Source organism: Rhamphochromis sp. 'chilingali' (genome assembly GCF_963969265.1).
Source record: "Rhamphochromis sp. 'chilingali' genome assembly, chromosome: 22".
NCBI classification, from domain to species: domain Eukaryota; kingdom Metazoa; phylum Chordata; class Actinopteri; order Cichliformes; family Cichlidae; genus Rhamphochromis; species Rhamphochromis sp. 'chilingali'.
Window position 1 is genome coordinate 24,337,163 of NC_137950.1, and position 23,831 is coordinate 24,360,993.

Below are 23,831 nucleotides of genomic sequence, written 5' to 3' on the forward strand. Positions count from 1 at the left end.
AGTCTGTTTTGTTTTGTTTTGTGGTTTGCTATGAACTTTTGCAATAGGTTTGGCCACCATTGCTAAAATAAAGATTTCTTCATACAATATTTCATATTCCATCAACAATAAAACCAGTGTAATATGACCATAGTGTCACATCCCATATGGAACATGTTACATGTTTTAGCTCATTTAAAAAAGGTCAATGACAAAAAGGATAGATCAGGTACTGGAGACCAACCAGTTTTCAAAGGGGTTGAGATGTGGCTGTGTCGTAAGACCAGTAAAGGGAATTTCAAAAATGTTCGGAGGTAGCCTGATGTTGAATGAGTCCTACACGCACCGGAATAGTGCTCAGGCTTTTCTCTAGGCCCTACTCGCGCTCTTTTGCTGTAATCTGTAGATTAAGACAAAGTTTGCGTCTCATTAAAAAGTTCTTTAGGCAAGTATACAAGATGACACTTAATGTTCATGTTACCCAGAACATATGGGTAAATTTGGATTGTTTACTATGCTACTACATGAGCCATTTCCACTTTGATTTCTCTCCTTTTTCCTACAGTGCCTGCTTCATAAGTATAAAAAGCTTTAAAGAGCATTGAAACAGAATAGAATGTGATAATTTGTACTTGTCTGCTGCTCAGCATCCAGAATCAGGTCACATATTAGTCCTAGAGTTCCTGTAAATGAGTAAAAAGTATCACTTTTCTTGTCCCTGGGACTCTGCTTCACTTGAGGCTTGTTTGTTCTTACGGTTGCGCTCCGCTTTTACCAGAGCACCAATCACAGCGAGCATCACGGTGATGGTGATGACGAGCACTGAGGCAGTCTCAGCTATACACAGCTGGCTGTCCATCGAAGCCAGGAGACTTCCAGCTAGCTGAGCAGGAGCGTGACAGATGATGTCCTTGTAGTCCTCTACGTGCAGATGTCGCACATGGTTGATCTTGCCGAAGATGCGCTGCAGCTCGCAGTCACAGATCCAGGGGTTGAGGGACATCTGAAGGTAGGTGCTGGTTGTCTGGAGCTTCAGGAAGGTCTTGAACCTTATGTGCTCTAGCTGGTTTCCCTTGAGACCTAGCAGAGAGAGCCTTCGCAAGGGAGCCAGAGATTCGGCCTCAATCTTTGAGATGTTGTTGTAGTTGAGCAGCAGGACCTCCAAGGTTTGCTGCCTGTTCAGCTGGCCATCTTTAAGAACATTCAGCCTGTTTCCCTCCATGTTGAGGAAGCTCAGTCGAGACAGGCTGCTCAAAGCCTTGATGTCCAGTCCTCGGATGTGGTTGTAACTGAGGTCCAGTTTCCTCAAGCTGCCACAGTCTTCCAGTGATTTGGAGTCTAAGTGCTGCAGCAGGTTGTTGCTCAGCCGGAGCTCCTGGAGGGAGTATAGGCCCTGAGAGAAGTCCTGAGGGAGCCACCGCAGCCGGTTAAAACTCAAATCCAACTTCTCCAGAAACTGCAGGGATGACAGAGACTAAAATGGAAAAAGAAATTAGAAACAACACGTTACTCAAATCAGCTGAGTTTGAATTGTGGTTTAACTTAAAACGTGGTCAGTTATCGGGTGTGTTTTCACAGCAACTTTTAAATATATATTGCATCTCATCTCAGGAAACCGGTTCCAGAGGGAAATTTAAGGGGTTTTTTCCGCCAAGCTAAAATCCCAAACAAAGCTGTGCAGACTTTTTTTTTTTTTGTCTCTGTTTAATTGAAATATTTTATTTTTGAATTGATTGGAGAAATAGAAATTTTAACTCTTCCCTTTAAATAATCTTCTAGAGTTAACCCATGTTTCTGAACTGGTGGTTTGTTTTATATTTCATGCATCCTTGTATAAGAAAATAACCGGGTGTGGATATGAAAAGTTAGTGAGGTCATCAAACCACATCTTTACTGATATGAACTGATGTATCAAAACTCGTCATGAAGGGAACACGAGAGGTCAAATGTTGTCTTTATGAGGGGGGGGAAGAGTTAAATATTATATAGTAGTGAAGCTGTTGACTTACTGGTCAACCCTCACCTATGGTCGTGAGCTCTGGTTTTGGATACAAGCGGCAGAAATGAGCTTCCTCCAAAGAGTAGCTGGGCTCTCCCTTAGATATAGGGTGAGGAGCTCTGTTATTTGAGAGGGCTTCGTAGCAGAGCTGCTTTTCCTCCACATCGAAAATAGCCAGATGAGGTGGTCTGACTAGGATGCCTCTTGGACACCTCCTAGGTGAGGTATTCTGGGAACGTCCTACTGGGAGGAGGCCTTGGGGCAGACTAGGACTTGCTGGAGAGAGTCCCAGCAAGTCCTAGTCTTGCTGGGACTTGCTGTCTCTTGGCTAGCTTGGGAACGTCTTGTTGTCCTACCAGAAGAGCTGGAGGCGGTAAGTGAGGTAAGGGAAGTCTGAGTTTCTCTGCTTAGACTGCTGCCCCCGAAACCAGATGAGCAGCAAAAATGGATGGATGTGCTAAAGTCAAGGTTATCTTTGGGCATTGGCTGCTTTTTCACGCATCCGTGTCCTTTTATCATTTTTGGAAGTATGTTTGTTTGTTAAGACACTTAACACTGACTTATTAATTATTAAACATTAAAAAAAATGCATCAAGGGAGTTCAAGTTGAAAGAGTGTTGTGTCTACACATCGACAATTTAGCAAAGAACCATTTTTTAAACAATATCTTTTGGCACTTTGGTATTTGCAGCCTGGTGACAAAAACACATTTGCTCCCCTTTCTTTTGTTGAGACTATGAAAAATGTTAAAATTTACACAGTTTGAAAGACATGAAATTGTATTTTGCACCAACATGGTGATTTCCAAAGACCAATTAGTTCTTTAAAACTTGGCATGGTGTGCAAAATGAGGAAAATGGACAAGTGGAGGCAAAAAGAATAAGTAGATGGTGTGACAGTCATCTCCTTTAAAAAAAAAAAAACAACCAGTAAAAAAGTCCAGCAATGACCTGGCACAGGAAATTGGTGATTCATCAGTTCCTTCAGCCTCATTAAAAATGATCTCAGTGGAAGATTGGACGTCAAGAAGCCATTCTTAAGGAAGGGAAATGGAGGAAAGGTTGAGGTATGCCAAAACACACAAGAGCTGGACTGAAAATCAAGGACAACAGCTCTTACGGACTGACAAATCCAAGTTTTAATTTTTTTGGTTTAAATTGTCATCAATATGTATGGAGGTGGCGGCACGGTGGTTAGCACTGTTGCCTCACAGCAGTTAAGGGAGTCTTTCTGTGTGGAGTTTGCGTGGGTTCTCCCCGGGTATTTCGGCTTCCTCCCACAAGCCAAAGACATGCACTTTGTGGGGATAGGTTAATTGAAAAACATCTAAATTGCCCGTAGGTGTGAATGCGGGAGTGAATGTGAGTGCGAATGGTTGTCTGCGACAGACTGGCGACCTGTCCAGGGTGTACCGCGCCTCTCGCCCTATGACAGCCGGGATAGGCTCCAGCGCCCCCCCGCGACCCTGAAAAGAATAAGGCTGTCTACATCCATTTGTAAAACACAGCGAAGGCTCTTTCCTGGTTTGCATTGTAGCCAGTGGAGGTTAGAGATGAAAAGTAAAATACCATCATACTGTGCAATATAATCTAGGAAGTGTCTTAAATTTTTAGCATGACATTGATCCCAAACACACTGCCAGTGCAAGCATAGAGAAAGTTTAGGTGGTGCAGAAGATTAAAAGCTGGTCCTACCAAATCTTGACTTTCTCAAGTTTGTTAGAATTGTACAAACTCTGTTTACCTTATTTACTGCATTTCCATGTATGTGTGCACACTCGAATAAAGTGCACTCGTTTCCCATCTTCCTAGCAACATATTAAGAAACGAATTTCAGCTCGTGAATTTTGCACAGTACTGCATATACTAATGCCCCACTGAAAATCTAAGCAAGTTTCTTGTAGATAACACATTTGTTAGGTTACTTGCTGATTCTAACTTGGCTGTATGTTAATGTGAGTGAACGGGTTTTTTTTTCTTCATTTCCTTGTGGTAGCGTAGACTTGGCCAGGATATACTCTGCCTCTCATCTCATCGGGTTTAATACGTGATAACTCAGATAAGCTCCAGCTGCCCTGTGCAACCCTGAACTAGATAAACCATTCAGGATTGAAAGGATGGATTTTAGTTCGCAGAAATAAAATATAGAGCTTTTGTCAGTTTGGTTAAATTTGCTTTGCTGGTTGTCCTGGAAAAATGTCTGCATTTGTTTATCGAGCTCAGGACATCTGCATGACTGTGTGCCGTCCGCATTGTAATATCAGTTCTAAACCTCTTAAATATGCCTCTGACAAAATCCACCCACAATCTAAATTTATAATAACCCCCTAAGACCTCAGCTAAGACTACAAACTGACACTAAATACTGACTTTGAAAGAGAACTTCAATAACCAGTTCATGTTAAAATATTAATTAGAAAATTGCAGTACTCCTTTTTAAGTGTGGTTATTTCTTTGATGTAAGAATCTAAAGACTTCTACAGCTGCACTAAAATATCAAACACAGAAAACACACAATAACCAGCTCTTACTGACGTACCTGTGGGTGCAGAATATGGATGCTGTTGTTGGACATGAGGAGGATCTTGAGTGACCACAGTCCTATGAAAGACCTGGTGTGCACCTCTGTCACCTTGTTCGCACTTAGATCCAGCAGCCAGGTGCCGTGGGAGATGCTGGATGGGACCCGGGTCAACCCACGAGACCTGCAGTCCACCAGGTCTGAAGATTCATAGCACAAGCAGGGGCTGGGGCACAGTTTAAAGCCCAGCACGGCATTCAGGAGGAGAGGGAGCAGGAACATCGTGGCCAGCATAGTGCAGCCAAAGCCAGGCATCTTGCTGGAATCTGAGTGACCTCACTCCTGCTGAAAGGCATGGTTACCCTCTTGTAGTCCCCCCGAGAAATACATGTAGAAACCCAGAGAATTTGTTGCAAGGGCACGATAACGCTGTCATTTCAACAAATTCTCCATGAGCAAACATCGAACGGTTCCCGATTAGAGAGGGATTAATGGCTTAAACAGATGATCACATAACCACCACATCAGGGCAGGAAACTTGGTCCATTTTGGATCCTTTCCTAAAGTAAGGATTTACATCTGCTCTTCTATATGGATATATTAAGCTCTTTTTCATCATAGAACTCCCACATCCCTGTGATTTCAGCAACATGTTACATAAGATTGTATGAGTTTTTATAATCTCTATTATGGTAAAGGTAGCACTGGTAGTAATGTAATGGAAAAGCCTCTTTAAAAGTAAATCTTCAGTACAGCATTCAGCATCAGGACCATTATATTGGAAGCACCGAGGATCAGTCAGCAAAAACAATTCAATATTTAAAGACTGCCCCAAAGAAATTAAAAATTGACTATTACGTATAATGTTATTTTTTTAAAAATACACCTTTCTATAAAAAAAATAAAATAAAATCGACTTCACCTTTGGGAGCATTTTTCACACTTTTCTGACATTTTGGAGTTGAAATAATTCATTAAGATAACCACAAGATATCACTGAACAACAACCATCAGCCTACCTGAAATGTAGCCATACCTCCACCCAGAAAAAGGAAAAAAAGAACATTTTTTCCACATAACTGCAGCTCCATTAGTGGTACTCATTTAAAAATTCACACTGATTTACTGAGAAGTTCGTTGCTGCCCACAGGATGGAGGCAAATGTCATCAACCAGCTTTAGAGTAACCCAGAGGCTTAAAACATTTAAATAATTAATTTGAAAGAGACATGGCGTCAGTTTCCTGTAATTACACAGATTACAACGCTACCAAACAGGACAGAAAGTGAAACCCGAGTGTAACCCGTATCTGATTAAAACGTCCTTACTGAGGACAGCTGATGGTCAGTCTGAGTTCACGTGACACAAGTGAAGTGGTTCCTCAGGAATGCAGCCAAATGTATTCCGAGGATGTCATATAAAATCAGGGTTATGACAAGAAAAAGACAGCACTCTGGCAATTTAAAAAAAAAAAAAAAAAAAAAAAAACATAAAACAAAAACAAGTTGCTCTCAAAAAAGTCGTTGAAAATTATGGTATTACAGTCAGAATTTTTGTTACTTTTATTTTAGAAAATGTCCTTTAAAGTGTGGCATTTCAAGTCACATTTTGTTTAAAATACAGAAAATACAGACAGTAGAACATGGATACAGCAAAAAAAAAAAAAAAAAAAGAAAAAAAAAGAAAAGAAAGGAAACAATGACAGAAAATAAAGCTAACAAGCCTTTCTGACTGCTCTAGTTTTCTCTTTTTTGAAATGGAACTGAAGGCAAAGGAAGGAGGGCGGGAAAAAGAAAAGGCTTCAAGGACAAGAGGGGAGGAGTGGGGGCAGAATGAGACAAGTTAGTTAAGGAAACTATGGTTGGTTTATGGTTCATGTTTAAATTATTCTTTATAAAGTCTAATTTAAGATTTAATCTTTCCTCTTTCTTTTTTTGTCTTTTTCATTTAATGGTATTTTGATCTTCGGGATCCAGGGCCCTCAACGCTCCTCCTGGTGGTCTCCGACTGTGGAGAAGGAATGCCGACTTTGTCTGGCAGTGGGAACAAAACCACCCGCGTCGCCTTCTCCGGCCGACCCGCACCGCCAACTCAAGAAGATAAAGTGGAGTCCTTCTGTGTTTGCTGTGCTTGTGAACGTTGCATGGACTTCTGACTTTCCACGTCTCTAAAATGTTTCTCAACCTGTGAGGGTAAAGCAAAAACAATAAAGAAAACATTATTAATAGATAAAATTCCTATGGTGAGACTTGAACCAGCTATGGTTTACAGATAGAACATAGAGACACCAAATTGACAGAAACGAGACAAATCTGAACTTGTTTCAGCCTGGAAAAACCAAAGATAGGAATAACAACAAAATTGAGTCACAACTGACGTGAAACAAAACAAGTCACCGGCTCCGAGAAGCTCAAACATTTTCCAAATATAAAAAGCAAGTCTTATGACGAATTACTGTTACGGCCCCCCAAACACATGCTTATCTTTAAGTTCCCCTCACTGGGACCATAGCTAAAGTTAATAGCTAAATGAATGTGGTCTTGCTCAATTCAAATCGTGTTTAGCCATGACCATCTGGTACCCATCAACAAAGTGTCTGTCAAGTTCTGGAGTGTGATGGGAATGGGTGTATAAAAACTAGAGAATGAGGCCTGAGGCCACCGAATGCAACACCAATGACTGGCATATTTAAGAAGCTGCTCTCAGCTCCATGGCATAAAAATACACGTGATTTCTGCACAGAGGACCGAAAGCCAGAGATACACACCCCCCCCCTTTAACTTTTTTTTTTTACCGAAAGTCAAACTCACAAAGTCTCCATATATGAACCTGTGTAAAGTGCTATTAGTGGTTCTCTTGATTGCTCAGGGTGTCTCACAACAGTTCGCTTTCTGTGGTGCCTAACAGCTGGCAGTCAGCTTAAGCTCTCCATCGCTCACCCTGTTGCTGCCATGCAGGTGCTCCAAGGTCCCCATCCCTGTCTGCACCCACCTCCCTCCAGCAGTTGACCTGCAGCTTATTCACTGGTCATCCCCCTTCGAGATGAGACTCTTAAGTTTACGAATGACTGTGCTAAATAATCCTGATAATAGTTTGTAACGATTGAGCAGCTTTATGTGACAGACACACACCTACTGTATACACTTGAATGTGGAAGTCTTACACTGCGTTGGGTGGGGGGGAAAGTGTCTAATCGGGGGAACATTTGCACTTTCCATTTACACCGTTTTCTGTCTGTGCCCAAAACAAGACAGCACAGATTTACAGGCTTGAATTTTCCTAGAAAAGCGATCAAATCGTCAGCGAGGAAGAGGCTAAGAGTGGAACTGAACTCATTCAATAAGAACGATTATATGCCTTCAGGGAATTAGTGACGCATGCTACCAAGAACAGAACATTCAACACAGAGCACAGCGATCATATTTGCATACAACTTCAAAAAACTGTTGTTAAAAATGAAGCATATGGGGCACTCATCACGGACAAAGGTGAAGTAACAGAGGTCGAGGGATTTGCGGATTTATTAGATTAATCCAAACTTGCAAGCATGTGGAGATGAGCACATGCTCACACACAAAAAAGAGGAAAAAAAAATCAAGTCTGAAAATGCCACTCATCTCTAACCCCCCCAATCAAGTAAAAGCAAAAGCTGAAGACAAAGTCATCATGTAATAAACAGTTACACATGTGAAAATAGAAAGTGTAGTAGTACTTACTATTTTGCGTACATGACTTAAAGCGCTTCCCTCTTTGCCTTTGCAGTTCTCAACCTGGTAAGGCGGTGAGATTATGACGTCGTCCATCACAATAATGTTCTTCTCCTGCCATTTACAGTCTTTGATGCTGTAAAGAAAAGAAAACGACCTTTTAGCCACAGCTGAAAATGCTTTTTTGTTTTCTTTCTGCAAATTTCATACTAGTGTTTATGACATCTATAGCTCTGTTTCTAAGGTAACCAGTTTAAGCAGGTTAAACAAGCAGCACATTTGTCATACGGAGAGTTAACGACCTGAAAGTGAAACCAGAGCCAACAATGGACAGGTTTCACGTTTCTGAGTGAACAATTCTGTGGGGCATCTGGTCTCCTGTGTTTTTGAAAACATTTTAAATCAAAAACTATGTGAGCTGCAAAAAAGATTTTATTCAAAATATGACCTTTGACTAAAGAAGACGGAAAAGGCTCAGACAGGTATCCAATTACAGTCTGATTCAGGGCTAAAACATGGCTGGATCAGATATCTGAAACTTCAGCCTGATTCCTTCATGTCACAAAGTGTAAAAGTTAAATTATCAAGAGGCGCATTCATCTTCATGAATCAGCTCAAAGGGAACAAGATGAAAATACATTTCGGTTTCAATTTACAGATTATAGTAAATTGAAACCGATTTACTCCTAAATCTCAGACATCAATGACTGGGTTTAATACTTTGCATTCCTTTTCCTTTATCATACAACTGAAGGAAATTCTTGCTCGAGTGGGTTAAGATCAGGTTATTGTTGAAATTCAACATCTCTGCCTTCCAACAACTTTCGCTTTGTTTTTGTAGTGCATTCTCAGTAAGTTTCAATTTGCATTGTAAAGCTCTTTCCAGTCAACCTAGCTGCATTTGACTGTCCAAATATTGCTGTTCCTAAACAGGTCTGGCTTTCCCCCCCTTTTTTTTGTTCCTTCTTCCCACTAACCTGACCTTGTGACTGATCAACGATCGCCATTTTGCAGCTTGTCACAGAGTATTCTCTCTATGATGGACATATGATGGGGGTGTTTCTTATTGACTATAGAAAGGATCCTGTCATCACCTACCACTGTTCCAGGCTTCTTCTTCTTTTTTTTTTTTTTAAATTGCCAAGCCCAGCAAAGCATCCATCTGTCCCCATTACAATTACAAAGATCGAGATTTGACTCTGCAGCCTAAAGCAGGGCATTAAACACCGTTATGGACTCAGACAAGTGAAGAGCCCACAGACAACTAGTCATTGCTGTTACTTCATCCAACACTGCATGATGGCCAGGAATAGTTGCTGCACTGTAATCTAGAGTCTATGATCTCTCAGACACGTCATTCTGGCCTGCATTGACAGCTCCTTTCATCACATGTCGTAGATTCACAGAAACAGCTTCCAAACTCTAAAGCCACGATGATCACCAGACTTTTTACCTGCTTAATTTATAAAAAACTGTGATCAGACTGAAACTGAAGGACTGAAACTAGCCCACTGAAGGAACAATGGGCTGTGAGGTCAGTTCCTTGATCATTAGTATTTCAGTCACTGTGCAAATGTACTGTTTATAAAGTTGGGGAGACCTGCAGTCAGCTAAGACTGAAGAAGTCACTTGGATGAGTGATGAAACGTTTCTCCCGCTGAAAACCAGTCCAGATGAACAGGATCAACTTTTTGGGAAAGCCAAGAGTTATACACCAGTTGTATAAATGTAACTTGAAGCAGGTTTCAGTGTAGCTAAAATTAAAGTTGTCATTGTCCATTCTGTCCAAATAAATACGGTCATAACTGTATCTGAATGCTGGCAAGAGCTTCACTCTGATGCAACTGTGAGGTTATTAAACTATCAAGAAAATCCCTGAAAGTTTTGGCAATGGGAGAAAAAAAAAAATCTATGTATTTAAAATTCAATCTAATTCTTCAAACAGCAAGTTCACTGGTTTGTTTTCACTGTTGTGTACACATCTGCACAATGTACAGATGTGTACACTGTGAATTTTTCATTTTTAACATGGCTAGAGAAAAAATTATATTAGTTCACATTTCAAACTTTCAAAGTCAGCTTTTTTAAAAGGAAAAAAATGATGTCATTGCTTTCTGTTTTCTAAATAAGCAGCATGATTCTGCTGAACTGTTGGGTTTTCTTTTGAATATTTTACTTCCCTTTTTGACATGACATTAAAAGTCTTTGTTGTTATAATCTCTTTGTAGGATTCAAGATGGTCAGTGAGTGTCCTTCCATTGATTTTGATTGAATGATGAAGATCTTTAAGTGATTTAAGCCACTAGTGGCATAAAATACTCACAAATTAGTGGTCAATGATACATATAGTATGCAGTGAGAAATTTGACCCGATCAGGTGAACATTTACCCCCATCTGACCTGTGAAGTGAATGAACAGTAGCATAAAGTTCTTACGTTTTGTGAATAGTCTGGAATAGCTGTTGGCCCTCCACAGAAACCCCAGCACTGATTGCATAGGCTTGGGACAGCTTGTCCTCTTTTTCTGTCCGTGCTCGATTGGCAAGCTGTAAAGATTAAAACAGAACACACAGCATTTTTTTATTTAATTTTTTTTCTTTAGGCACATCAAATATTTGGTCTGAAACAAGAACAGCTTATTCTTTTAACTGCAAAAACTAAATTTCAGGTTCCAATTGTGATTTTAGGTTCAGCACTCCAGCAGTGAACTTGGTTTATATAAAAGTACATTTCACTTTCCCGCATAGGATTACAGAGGCAGTGTTTATATCTCAGCATTTAAACACCCTCGACATGTCTCCATTTATTCACGGCCTCAGTTTGGGCTTACTTTATTTAAGTGGGGGGAGGGAAATAATCTATAAACACTGACTTTTATTTCTGCTGTGTTCCAATTTTCCAAATCAGGGTCTCAATCCTCAGAAGTCTATTTCTAGACCTACTGACAATGCCAGCCCCATTTCACAGCCTCTTCAAAACGCAGCCGAAACGGCAAATGCATTTTGGCCAAAAGAATACAGTATTTCACTGAGGGCCAAGTATTTTTGGAGCATTCAGGCAATCCTCATTGTAAAGTTAGGAGATATCCTGGCCCATTCACCAACAGCGCCTGACACCCACCACACTTGATGTAACCCGAGGCATAAAAACCAATAAATGGTATAAAAAGAAAATAAATTATTGGACTTACCTTGCTAACATTCAGTGATGCTAGAGGGGGTGGAGTCTCAGTGCGGTCATTTATAATGTCCACATCAGAAACATAGGCTAAGTTGATCAGGATGACGTCGTTGAGGTTTGGCTTACCACTGGAGGAAGCACATTCTTTGAAGGCACTTAGGTCAAGGCAAACAACTTTGTGACAGTGAATGACAGAACAAAAATGACTATTATCTGTCCCCTTGAAGAACTTGGGACATTGGTTTTCTGCACAGAGAAGCTCATTATTCAGAGAACACTGGCTGACAAACACTGACAGTGAAAGGTAGTGCCAGTTACAGCATGGGACTACCGAAAGCATTGCTGCCACCTGTAGCATCTATGAATGAATGAAAGAATGAATGGAGACGGCTAAAATGTGTTATGAGAGGAAAAACTGCAAAAAAAAAAAAAAACATGTACTGATCCACAGTCACGAAGCACCCATAACGAGGTCAGCAAACCCAGTATCTACAACTTACCATAACGGCTTTTAGCGAGTGAAATTGCTTTATCACCACTCCACTTTAATTTATTATTACTGCATTGATTTATTTATTACCCGTCATATCAAGTTTATCCAAGTTTTTCAGTGTTTACTTGCTGCTGTTACCATTTTACCTTCTCTTGCTGATTACTGATTGTGAAGCTTATTGTAACAAAGTCTCAAAAAGAGCTACATTACTAAAGTGTTATTATTATTGCTACTTAATACAGGGCTGGCTCGCTCTATGACTGACCGGAAATACACACATTGTTTGGGCTTTAACACTGCCTGTTTGTTATTTATTTAAGTCATAACACATAAAGTTTCCTCTCACTGTACAGTAACTAGTTATAACAACTCTCGGGAAATTTTACTTAAACAGTAAACTGCTGACTTGGGAACTCAAGCGTAACATAAGAACTAGTCAGATTTTTGTTTCGCTCTGGGTTCTATATCACAGCAGCAGTTTTCAAATGTTTTGTGCACCTAAGAGCAAACCAACATTTCATGGCACACATGAATTCACATCTGCATAGAACATCCTCCATGCAATCAATTCTTCTTTTGACTATACACTTATGATAGCACGCCTGTAGCAAAATAGCCCTTTTGCACTTTGCAGTAAGTTCTACTCCCATATAGTTTCCCTCCACAGATATTCCAACAAACTGTCTGCCTCTAATTCAAATCGAGTGTGGGTTTAAGTATCCCGTCTTGGAATAATGTTAAGATTAGTCAACTTGTCTTGAAAGATAATACTGTCATTCACAGATAGTCTCTTTTGTATAGGCAGGGGATTGCCCACTCTCTGGTTCACAAAATACAGTGATCCACTGTCCTGTTTTCCTCACCATCTTTTGGGACCTTAGAAGTTCGCTAATTTAGCAAATATAAATTCAACTCATTAAGTTCTAGTGCAGCTGCATAAATAATAGATGGATCCCACTAAATCCCAAGGCACACCATTTATGAACATTAGATCTAACTGAGCGGTATATGTTTTTTGGCAAACTGATCCATAAAAAATAAAAATAAAACTTAAGTTATGACTTCTGTTGATGAATAAACCGAATTCTTGCAATAAATACATTGGAAACGACTGTCTGAAAGTCGATAAATACATAAGAAAAGTCATCTGATTTTACACAGGCCTTGCATTCAAACTTAGCATGTGAACATATTACCTCGATTAGTCATACAATACATACAATGCCTGTATGGCTATTGAGCACACTTACACGTTTATAACGTCATTATCACACATTGTAGAGCTGAAAGTAGGTGTCCAGGCGTTTCTACAGCTCAGACAACGTCACAAAGTGTTTTTAGTGTTAAACTAACACTTAGAAAGACCATGACTATCAGCTCTAAGCGCTCCCCACTCTTCATTTGATTTAATCACCTCAAAGTTTGGCCACAATGACGACAACTACACGATAACCTCACGAGTCTGTGCAATTAACTCTATGATCAGAGATAAAGGAACATGATAAGATGCACATTCGCTCACTCACTCATTCACTCACACTGATGGGTGTAGACATGTTCACCAGCAAACTAGTGTTAGTAAGTAAGTTATTACTCCCACCCAAATGACTCATGTTAAAATGAACTGTGGCACAATCACACAATATTTACAGCCCAGCTGATAAGCTTGAGAACGCCAAACCCGTTAATTGAGCTAGCCAGTAGCTGCAGTGTGGGGTTGACCGAAATCTAGCATGCTAACATGCTAAAACCACCCTGATTGTGTAGCGTGGACTCGGAAACCACTTAATCTCTAACTTGTACAAATAATCGTGAGCATCTCCGGCTGATGGCACCACCAACCATGTGAGGTCAATATGTGGACCATCAACACGCGAGACTCTCCCAGTATCAGTTAGCTCGCTAACTAGCAACGGTTGTGCCTGCTGAGAGCACACAGCCATGATGCCTTACGAGGATTCGTTGCCAGATAGTGATCCATGTTGAGGGCTGGCAATACAATGAGTGGATTCAAAACACATGCGCTGCTAGAGCGGCTAACGAGAGGCCAAGAAATTACCAGGCAACCCCAACTAAAGGCTTATACAGACAGAAGATAGATGAGGTGCTATCCGAAACAAGAAAATATATAAAACGGGCAAACGTGTGTGCTTCTGCTAGCACCAATTACGCCTGCGCGGATCACTATTTGCCACATTTCGGTTACCCTACAGGCCCTTGCAGCCAGGCAGGCCAGCAACCCCTCCATCCGCAGCTCGAAACAAACAAAAGGATACTCAGAGTTAACATCTTGGACTGGTAGTCAAACGCGACAACTTCTCCTTGCAGACGTTGGCCCAAGCATGTGACGCATGCGACATGGCTCCCGACGCTAAAATACTCCCCGGGTCCAGGAGCCGCCATCTTCTCCGCCAGGAAACCGGAGCGCCTGCTTTACGTAAAGCGACGCGATGTCGTATGGAGACGAAACCTGAGCGTAACAAAAGTACGTCGATCGTTTCTTCTAATGTGATGAATTATAATTCCTGCCAAATCAAATCTAGTTTAAGTAAAGTTGTGTCATTGAATCACTAACTAAGGTCTTCAACTGCAGAACTACTACGAATACAACTTCTCTCTTCGACGAAGGATGTCGCTTTGTTTCCCATTGAACCGCCTTCCGATGTGCCCCGCCCCCTACCGGATGTAGAGCAGTACTGTGGAATTCATTGTAACACATCAAATAAAGGGCTGTCTTTAGATTTCCATCTACATATCAAAGTGTTTGTACTGGGAGAAGGCAGAAAGGAATGGAGGAGATTTATACCCAAGGCGTCTGGATGGCCGAAGGTCTCCAGCAGAGGACGAAGACTCAGGAGAAATTCTGGCTTACGGTCACTCATATGGGAGACCCTAAAGCAGCCTTTTTGCTCGTCTTTCCTTTTACTTATTTCATCAACAGGAGAGCTGGGGTAGCGGTGCTTTGGATGGCAGCTATATCGGAGTGGTTAAACTTAGTGTTCAAATGGTAAGGCGTTTTAATGAAGCACGATTTGAATATTCCCGTCCATCTTAGTTTTTACACTTACCATTGCGGTTGTATGTCTCATGCTAGCATGTTGCTACATTACATACATAACTTTTTTCACATTAAAATTGTTAATTATATATTCAAGACCGCCTGCACATGTTCATTTTTTCCAGTTTAAACAAATAAAAATAATTTTAGTTTAGTCTTTGCTTCCGGTACAGCAAAGTAGTACAACCCTGTATTAGTCCGACGTGAAACAGAAATGAGCGGAACCTTTGGGACCGTTCAATGGAATTTTCCCCACAAACAGCCTGGAGTGTAACAAGAAAAGTGACGAAAAGAAACGGAAATTAAAAACAAGAAGTAACCATATCGTTAGCTTCATAGCATAATTGCCTAAGTCATTTGACTAAGTCAATGACTTAGGCAATTATGCTATGAAGCTAACGATATAACATAAATTTGACCAAAATTTTCAACGGATTAAATTTTAGGGAAGCAACGATATAGATGGATAATAACAAAGTTATAAAATGCTTCACAAGGTGAGATAGGAAACAGCAAATAAAACGTTTAATAAGAAATAAAAATTAAACAACATAAGGTATATGAATACTGAGAACGCAAAGATAAACGGGATAATTAAAGACCGAAAATAAATAAATTAAAAAATGATTACTAAAAGAAGCAAATACGAATATAAAATAAAGCAAATATGAGAGACAACAAAGTGGTAACACGAAGTGGAAAGAATGCTCGTAAAACGTCTCTTTAAGAAATTTAAAAGATTATAATGAGCTAAATCTCCTCAGGCAGATTGTACCAGAGAAAGGGTGTCCTGACAGAAAAAGCCTGAACACATTTGGTTTCCAGCTGAGATTATGGGGTGGCCAGAGCAGCCTTAGCTGAGGACCTCAAGATCTGAAATATACTTTGGTGCGATCCTGCATACTAATAACATTGTTGTTACAATGTTATTACAAATACATTTTTTTCATTATAATAAATGCATTTACATTATACCATTAAAAACTTGAAATAAAACAAGATAAATTTAAGGAAAACATGCAAAAGACAGAGGAACATGCATAGAAAAAATGAAGCCCCAAATCCTCAACAATTAACAAAAAAAGTCTTAGATTCAACAAGTTAAAAACTGTATTAAATGTAGTAAAATATAGTGAAGCCATGACCTTGAATGTATTTGTGTTATTTGGGGTGTGTGTAAATGTATTTATATATTATATTTATTTTTAATCAGGTTGCTGTTTGGAGAGAGGCCATTCTGGTGGATCGGTGAATCGCGTCTTTTTGTCAACAAGCAACCGAAAATTCACCAGTTTCCGTCCACCTGTGAAACAGGCCCAGGTTAGAAGTTGTCTTAGAAAAATAGACTGTGTCTGAGTCATAGCCAATGTCCTTAAATCATCAAACATTCAGATCTCCAAGTCCAAAGTTGGCATCTGTTTCTCAGGCAGTCCGTCTGGACATGCGATGGTGACAGCAGCAGTCTGGTGGGTCATTGTGTCCTCGCTGGGGTCCTTTCTGTACTCCCGTTCTCACAGGTACGTCCCTGTTTAAGCTAAATCCAGTGCAGTATGCTGCTTTGGCTCTAAAAATGCACAAAACTGCTGCACATTGGAACTACTTTTAAACAAATCTCTCCTTTTCTGAATCCGGAGTGTTCTCTTATCAGCTGCTCCCTACGTCCTCTATGTGGTGATGCTTGTTGCAGTTGGAATCTCCAGGATCTTTATCCTCGCACACTTTCCTCATCAGGTCGTTGCTGGCTCCATTACAGGTCTGAATACATATTATGCAAAAATCATATTTCTGAAAAAGGCGGGGCACTTTATAAAAAGTATATTAAAAGCCAAATGCAGTGATCTCCAAAGTGTAAAAGCCATTTTTGTTTGATATATGATCACAGCTGCAAATCATACAGGTTTAAATTCAAAATACACTAAATATTTTCACTGACTGACTCTAATGGATTACAGGCAAGAATGTTTAAGACCTAGATTGTGTAAATATGCAGCTGTGCTGCAGAATGTGATTTGCTGAAATGATTGATGCCCCTCCTAAAACAGGTGTCCTCTGAATCAAAGCATTGGTTGCTCCAAAACATTATTCAGTGTTAATATTTCTAACACATGTAGAACTAGTGCACTCCATCATCACTTGTGCTGGTTTTTGAGCTGCTTGCTATCAACTATCTGTGCAATTCTACAGGATTTTTGTAGTTCCCAAAAAAGAATTTCATAATTGGATTTGTCAGACCCATAGGGTAGTTTTCCCATGTGTGCAGCTTAATCTGATGAAATGCTCTTGTCAGGTTTCATTCTGGGGATTGTCCTGAGCTGCAGAGTACCAGAAGGTCGCCCCCTGCTGTTCTTCTTTAGTTTAAGCTTTGGGCTGCTGTTCGGAGCTCTGATGCTCCATGCTGGATTAAAGCAGCTGGGAATTGACCTCTCCTGGTGAGTTACTCTATTACATTAATGTTTAATCAGTGAGTCTGATCAGTATATATTGTGATAATATAAAGGGACTTCCTTCCATGACCGGTCATGTTTTTGATTCAACAGGTCTATTGCTTTGGCCAAGAAATGGTGCAGCCATGCAGAATGGATTCGTTTGGACACAGCCCCATTCTCCTCTCTCACCCGAGACTGTGGGGCCCTGTTGGGTTTGGGGCTGGCACAGTACTGGAAGCCTGGTGGATGGTCTCTACCTTGGGCTCCCAGAGCTTTGTCTATGGCTGTATCATCCATGGGTCTTTACCACGTGAATCGTCTACCGCTCCCGGTCCGACCACTGGGCCTTTTCTACAGCCTGTTCTTTGTCAAATTCGTCCTAGTGCCTCTGATCGTTATGGTACTTGTGCCTGGGCTGGTACACCTATTAACATTCAAAAAAAAGAAAGACTAGAAGAGTTCCTCCACACATGATGTGCACCTTAAACACCTCCCAAAACTGGAGTTTCCTTCAGAGTTTGTATAAACACATTTAATGTTTAATGTTTGCTGCGTTTCAGAACCATTTTGATGGGTATGGGTTAAGTTTAATTTTCACGTCTTAAAATTCACTAAACAATGGCCTTTTATCCAGTCTGTGACCTGTGTTTTTCCTCTTATTTGATGATTTTAAAAGTGCCGGTATTGAGACATTGTGGCGTAAAGTATGTCTCTAGTGAATCTAGTGCAATCATAAGTGTTGTAAATACTACAGTATTTTTGCTAAATATCGACTTTATTGGGAAAAGTGCAACTTTGTTTATGTGCATTTTGTGTTGTTTGAATCTTTACGAGTCAAAGATTGTTACCGAGGTTTAAAACCTCAGATTTGCGACTAGTGAAAGGCAAAGAATTTGAACATTGTGCAGATGTCTGATGCTCAGTTTTGTGTTATTGCTTTGTGACCGAAAAACTTGAAAGCTACATTCCTATGTTATTCCCAAATCAGCAAAAAAATAAATGATTGACATGCAGGGCGTGTTTCAGTTGGTAACCATTTATAAATATGTTCTCCTTTTTTCCAATACATATGTTCGACTGTACAGATTACAATCAGTTATCATGAGATAAAAACACATTCTTTTTTATTGTTTTTAATTAAACTTCACAGCGATCTGAAAGCTCACATTTACAGACAAGAGAACTCTGCTCAGCAAGCAAATATGTTAAAATAAAATAAAAAGAACTTTTTTTGTCTGGCGTGGTTGAGGGAAAATGACAAGGATAAGTTCGGGGGATAGCAGTCTCCTCATCTTAATCCAAACGTTGTACCACACACACACACCAGAGACACTGCTATACATGTTTCTGCTTGAGGTCATGGAAAGAATAGAACATGCATCAGACTATTTACAGCGAACTAATATACACAGATAGCTTGAAACCATACACCCTCAAATAACCTCAACTTAAAAAGTCCTGTTTAAATTAAGTATAATACAGTTTATACCTTCATTTCTATAAAGTTAAGTAGGGCTTCTCTCCAGTAGCAGGTGAAACTGAGGACAACTGTCTCCATTTATTCTTTATCAGACATCCAAAATAAAATGTTACAGACAAATAGTCTATAATCATTCCCACATATATAAATTACTTCAATATTTTCATTATTCATCATCTCTATGACTCAAACTCCAAATTACAGAGCTCCTGGATACTGAAATCTCAGGCTTTTGTTGTTGCAGTAGGTTCGATTTATTTAGAAGACGTGTGCCAGTGGACATGGTGTCAAAACCAGTGATTTAGAGTTAGAGGAATATATTTTTATGAGGTGGAGTTACTTAAGTATGATTTGCCTCTCTAAACAGACAAACTATCTAACAAACCTGAACTGGACAGAGTGAAATATCTGAGCCAATACATACCTCTTGTGCTAGAAAGTTTATATATCATCCCAGATTCTGAACATTGTCACTCACCACTGCATTGCAATTCACATAATAAGTGTCTGTCGTAGTCTGGTTAGCACTGATCAGCGATCTGACGGATCACACGCCCACTTTCACTTACTCCTAATGTAACAATCGTAACAACAAAGTAAGTAAAATACATAAAGTGCACCATTAGTTAAGACCTTGTCAGGCATTTTAGTGCAGAAGTGGCTGAATAAAAATGCATTATGATTTAAAAGAAATCATAAAAACAATGCAGAAGAAAGGGAAAGGTTGGTAACAGTGGTTGTGTATGCATTTGCTTGCTTTTAGTCGCTGAGTACTTTCCACCATCGCTCACACGGAGGAGGGACAGAGGCAAACTTTGATTTTGATTTTTCTGCCATTTGATAAAAGCACCCAACTGAGTGAAAGACAAGTTGCAGCCAAAATAATTTGCTATTATTGCCTGACAGACAATACATATTTAATTACTGTGATTATCGACTGATATCATTTAAAAGAGGGTGAAGATTTGTTGCTCTTCTGCTTTCTCCTTAAACTCTTTTGGTTTGCTGATAGAGCAAAATATGTTGTGAAGATGTTGCTGGGGAAGTGGGAATGATAACTTTATCATTTTCTAACTAATCTATCAAAAAATAATCTGCAGGTTGACACATTCGCTTGCATTATATTATAGCAAAATTCTTTTTATTTTGACACAACAGAGGTAACTTCATCAGTCAAAGTTTGTCTGTGTCCCTTGTCCACCGGTCGGTTTTCCACATCCGTATGACTTGCAGTGTGACACAGAGGCAGGGTTAACAGAATAAAATTCAAAATGCAAACTATGTTTTGTTTTCTTTTTATGTACAATATATAACTTAATTATAAATATTGTCATTTTTCTCTAAGTACTGAGTTGTTGAGCCATTTGTATTTTCTGAGCAATGTACAGTATTGAACATATAATATTGTATTACATAGAATAGAGCCTACTAGCAACCTTGGTTAAGAGCACACTTTGAAAGAACAGAAGATGGATACAGAGTCCACAAGTAGAGTCCGATGGGTAGTACTTTCACTCTTGGAGTCCCACCTGATGTGGTCACACGTGGGGACAATGTGCCACGTGTCGGAAGTGAACTGGTCTCTGATTTAGATTAGAACTTGCGATCCTCCTGTTATCCTACCTGTTTGCAGATTATGATATTGAAAGGATCACTTCTCATCGTTATGTTTTTCATATAAGATAATGTCTTTATTTAGATAATGTGTTTGTTGGCTTTGTGGTTTTCTTTCTCTAGTGAGTTCGTTGAGATGAGTTCGTCCATGACACACACACACCCCATCACATCTTCTGTCGAGCTAAATATTTTTTACTCTCTCAGTTCCACTAACAAGCCCAGTCCAACCATCCAATCACAGACAGGCCATCACACATTCGACTCCACAAATGGTCTCTTTGGTTTGATGGGGGAGGTGGGGCCTTGGGTCCGGGAGTCACGCGAGAGCTGTCGGTACATGTTGTCCTGGTAGGCCTGTGCCACGGGCAGAGTCCTCGCCACCTTCACGTCTGGGTAGGTGGGCACCTGGCTGACCCGTTCCAGGATGTCCCCACTGCCACGGGAGCCATTGGCCAGCTTTCCCAGAGAGGGGGGCTGAGTCTGGGAGTAGTAATCCTCTTCTAACAGGTGTCCGTTTTGGGCGTTGTTGGTCTTGTTGTAGTAGGCGATATTACCCAGTGAGGCGGGGGGACTGTAGGTGGAACCTTGCTGGACCAGCTGACCGGGGGAGGTGGGGCTGATGGCAGAGTCCATAGATGTCATTGCCCTGGACCGTGAGGGCTGATGCAGGTACTGCTGAGTCCGAGCCGTCTTGTCTATGATCCCCATAAAAGGCGTATTGCGGGAGCGAGTGGTCTCTCCCTGATACAACCCCCCACCACCCTGGGAGGGAGAAATGGGAGAGATGTCATCACAGGTGCGCTCGTATGTGGCTTGTAAGGGAATCTCCATCTGCTGAATGGAAGAGGAAGGCCTGAAACCCGGGGCTAAATTCGAGGTGGATCCAGTTGAGATGTTGTTGCTGGAAGGTGAGAATCGAAGGCCTACACTCTGAGAATGGATGAGAGGCCTAGGGGTGGGCACATGCTGCTTCATTTCAGTAGTATTGGCACTCACAGGGCGTCTAACCATATGGGGGATCTCGGGAGAGCCCAGCTGGCAGGGGGGCATAGCATTGGCACGCTCAAGAACGTGTTCAGAGACTGGGTAGTAGGCGGCTGACTGGCTGCGGCTTATCTGAGGTGTCTGGCTGTAACGGATGCCCCCTGGGCCCCCACTGCTGGCGCGGTAGGCAGAGGAGGGGCGCTGGGGTAGCTCATCCTTCAACAGGCTCGACTCCATAACCCCTCCTCGGCCGCCGTGCTGACAGAGGGCCCCAGAACTGAGGCTGGCCTGGACTTGGGACATTGACCGTCCATCCAGTGAGGGTTGGTACACCAAGCGGCTCTCTACATCCACTGAACCCCCTTGATAGCGACCACCCATGGAGTGGCCCATCTGGCCACCATAACTACTATTTCCCATTACGTTGCTGGGCTGGTTTGTGCGGACTATTTGGGCTATGGAAGGCTGCAGACGGAGGCCTTGGGCTTGGTGGTGTTGTGAGGATAAAGAGGGCTGCGAACTCAGCTGGAAAGAACGTTGGCTGCTCATCTTGGAGAGGGGAGATTTGGGTCTTCCAGGAAGCTGCTCTGTCTGATAGCGCACAGGTGACCCAGACTGAGACCTGTACAGACAAACACTTTCTAACGGTGGACTGGCTCTATACTGAGCAGCCCGACGTAAAGGGGAAGGCGGTGGGCTCTGGTGATCCATCCCCTGACCCCCGGTACCCATAGGAGGTGGGCTGAAGCGGTAGGATGGCTGGTGTACTGGGGAGGTGTGAGGGGGACTGTGTCTGTAATGGGAGTTCTGATGTGTTGGAGAGAGGGAGGGTGACGTGGGCTGGTAGGAGCCCCGAGTTGGGGAGGACATGGAGGAAGAGGTGGGGTGGTATTCATAGGGCTGGCCCATGGGTGAGCCTCCAGCCAAGTAAATCTGATCTGGATGTGTGGGGGAGAGGGGTGGACTCTGAATTATAGGAAGGCTGGAGGGATTTGAGAGGGACTCAGGTGGGGGCAGACCCATCGACATAGCTTCCAGCTCCTGCTCCAGGTAGTCCTCATCCTCAAACAAGTCCTGTACGGGCTCCATGTCTTCCAGACGGGGCTCTGGTGGAGGGGGGAGAGGCATGGACAGAGACAGGGACTCCTCCTCTTCTGGGGGAGGTGTAGGAGGGGGTGAGGGAGGAGGCTCCAGCTCCAGGTCCTGCTGCTGGTGCTCCTCCTGGTTAAGTTGGTGGCATTCCTCTTCCACCCTCTGGAGCAGCCGCTGGATTTCTCTGTTATTGGGGCACTGCTTTATGGCTTCATTCAGGTCCTCTAAGGCTTCAGGAAATTGTCTAAAATAATAGAAAATAAATAAAATAAATAAAGTAAATTACGCAAAACTGTAAAATCTGGGGGAGGAATATAGAGATCCTTTAAAAAGGAAGACCACGGAGAAAGGGGTAAGGAAAAAGGAAAGCATTCTTCTGATCTGTACAAGGATAAAAATGAGTGTACCTGCTGCTACGCTTGGCGCGTGCCCTGGCGTAGTATGCCTCATAAGATTTTGGTTTCAGTTCGAGCGCTTTAGTAGCAAATTCCTCAGCCATCCCAAAGTCCTGGAGAGATTAAGCACAGGAGAAGAATAATGAACACTACAGAACAGTGAGAGAAATTGACATGTGGCCAATAGTATCATTAACCATCAAAGGCTTTAGTAACATCCTTCAGTTTTAACAATTTAGTGTTTTTCACTGTTGCTGCTTTTCTGCTGACTTACGTTCATTTTCCTTCGACATCGGGACAGGTTGAGGAAGAGCGATACTTTGAGTTCCCTGAATGTCTTAAGGTCCTCGCTGAAGCCTTCGCGTGGAAACTTTTTGAGAGCGTACTGATAACGCTGTGCAGCCTCCTTCACCTTCCCCTTCTGTTGGACAAATACAAAAAGATACATCTGGCTTATCCTTCATTTATGATATATACAGTGGGGCAAAAAAGTATTTAGTCAGCCACCGATTGTGCAAGTTCCCCCACTTAAAATGATGACAGAGGTCAGTAATTTGCACCAGAGGTACACTTCAACTGTGAGAGACAGAATGTGAGAAAAAAATCCATGAATTCACATGGTAGGATTTGTAAAGAATTTATTCGTAAATTAGGGTGGAAAATAAGTATTTGGTCACCTCAAACAAGGAAAATCTCTGGCTCTCACAGACCTGTAACGTCTTCTGTAAGAAGCTTTTCTGTCCCCCACTCGTTACCTGTATGAATGGCACCTGTTTGAACTCATCATCTGTATAAAAGACACCTGTCCACAGCCTCAAACAGTCAGACTCCAAACTCCGCCATGGCCAAGACCAAAGAGCTTTCGAAGGACACCAGGAAAAGTATTGTAGACCTGCACCAGA

The 23,831-nt window shown here is 41.5% G+C and overlaps 4 protein-coding genes across 15 annotated transcripts in view; 1 reads left to right on the forward strand and 3 right to left on the reverse strand.

Moving 5' to 3' along the window:
- Positions 1-205: 205 nt before the first annotated feature.
- On the reverse strand, positions 206-4,813 carry LOC308390805 (uncharacterized protein; the record flags this gene model as incomplete). The annotated part of the gene is made up of 2 exons (XM_080873092.1): positions 206-1,453; positions 4,517-4,813. 2 exons carry the CDS (start codon positions 4,811-4,813, stop codon positions 683-685), a joined length of 1,068 nt encoding a protein of 355 aa, XP_080729218.1. The 3' UTR covers positions 206-682.
- Positions 4,814-6,020: 1,207 nt separating this feature from the next.
- On the reverse strand, positions 6,021-14,488 carry lsm12b (LSM12 homolog b). The gene is made up of 5 exons (XM_080872124.1): positions 14,154-14,488; positions 11,395-11,528; positions 10,641-10,750; positions 8,214-8,340; positions 6,021-6,681 (listed from the first exon to the last, which is right to left on the reverse strand). The coding sequence occupies exons 1-5, from the start codon at positions 14,278-14,280 to the stop codon at positions 6,589-6,591; spliced, it is 591 nt and encodes a 196-aa protein (XP_080728250.1). The 5' UTR covers positions 14,281-14,488; the 3' UTR covers positions 6,021-6,588.
- A 178-nt stretch (positions 14,489-14,666) lies between these two features.
- On the forward strand, positions 14,667-18,355 carry g6pc3 (glucose-6-phosphatase catalytic subunit 3; the record flags this gene model as incomplete). The annotated part of the gene is made up of 6 exons (XM_080872123.1): positions 14,667-14,884; positions 16,149-16,255; positions 16,362-16,452; positions 16,570-16,688; positions 17,223-17,364; positions 17,473-18,355. The coding sequence occupies 6 exons, from the start codon at positions 14,667-14,669 to the stop codon at positions 17,813-17,815; spliced, it is 1,020 nt and encodes a 339-aa protein (XP_080728249.1). The 3' UTR covers positions 17,816-18,355.
- A 116-nt stretch (positions 18,356-18,471) lies between these two features.
- tanc2b (tetratricopeptide repeat, ankyrin repeat and coiled-coil containing 2b) overlaps positions 18,472-23,831 on the reverse strand; it is a gene marked incomplete at its 5' end in the record, with an annotated part of 176,719 nt that continues 171,359 nt past the window's right edge. For 4 of the 12 annotated variants that reach the window (XM_080872113.1, XM_080872116.1, XM_080872114.1 and 1 more), the window contains 3 exons: positions 18,476-22,778; positions 22,942-23,042; positions 23,204-23,350. In XM_080872113.1, coding sequence (XP_080728239.1) covers positions 20,708-22,778; positions 22,942-23,042; positions 23,204-23,350 — 2,319 coding nt within the window. In that variant the 3' untranslated portion in view covers positions 18,476-20,707. Of the gene's footprint in view, positions 22,779-22,941; positions 23,043-23,203; positions 23,351-23,831 lie in introns of all 12 variants that reach the window. The other 8 variants (XM_080872119.1, XM_080872110.1, XM_080872120.1 and 5 more) reach the window with 5 other exon arrangements.

Excerpts from the sequence above, each read along its gene's own strand:
- lsm12b (XM_080872124.1), bottom strand. The coding sequence starts at position 14,280 with ATGGCGGCTCCTGGACCCGGGGAGTATTTTAGCGTCGGGAGCCATGTC. Across the intron at positions 11,529-14,153 it reads GTCCAAGATGTTAACTCTGA|AATGTGCTTCCTCCAGTGGT; the intron begins GTATCCTTTTGT and ends GTGCCTTCAAAG. Across the intron at positions 10,751-11,394 it reads CATCACTGAATGTTAGCAAG|CTTGCCAATCGAGCACGGAC; the intron begins GTAAGTCCAATA and ends TAATCTTTACAG.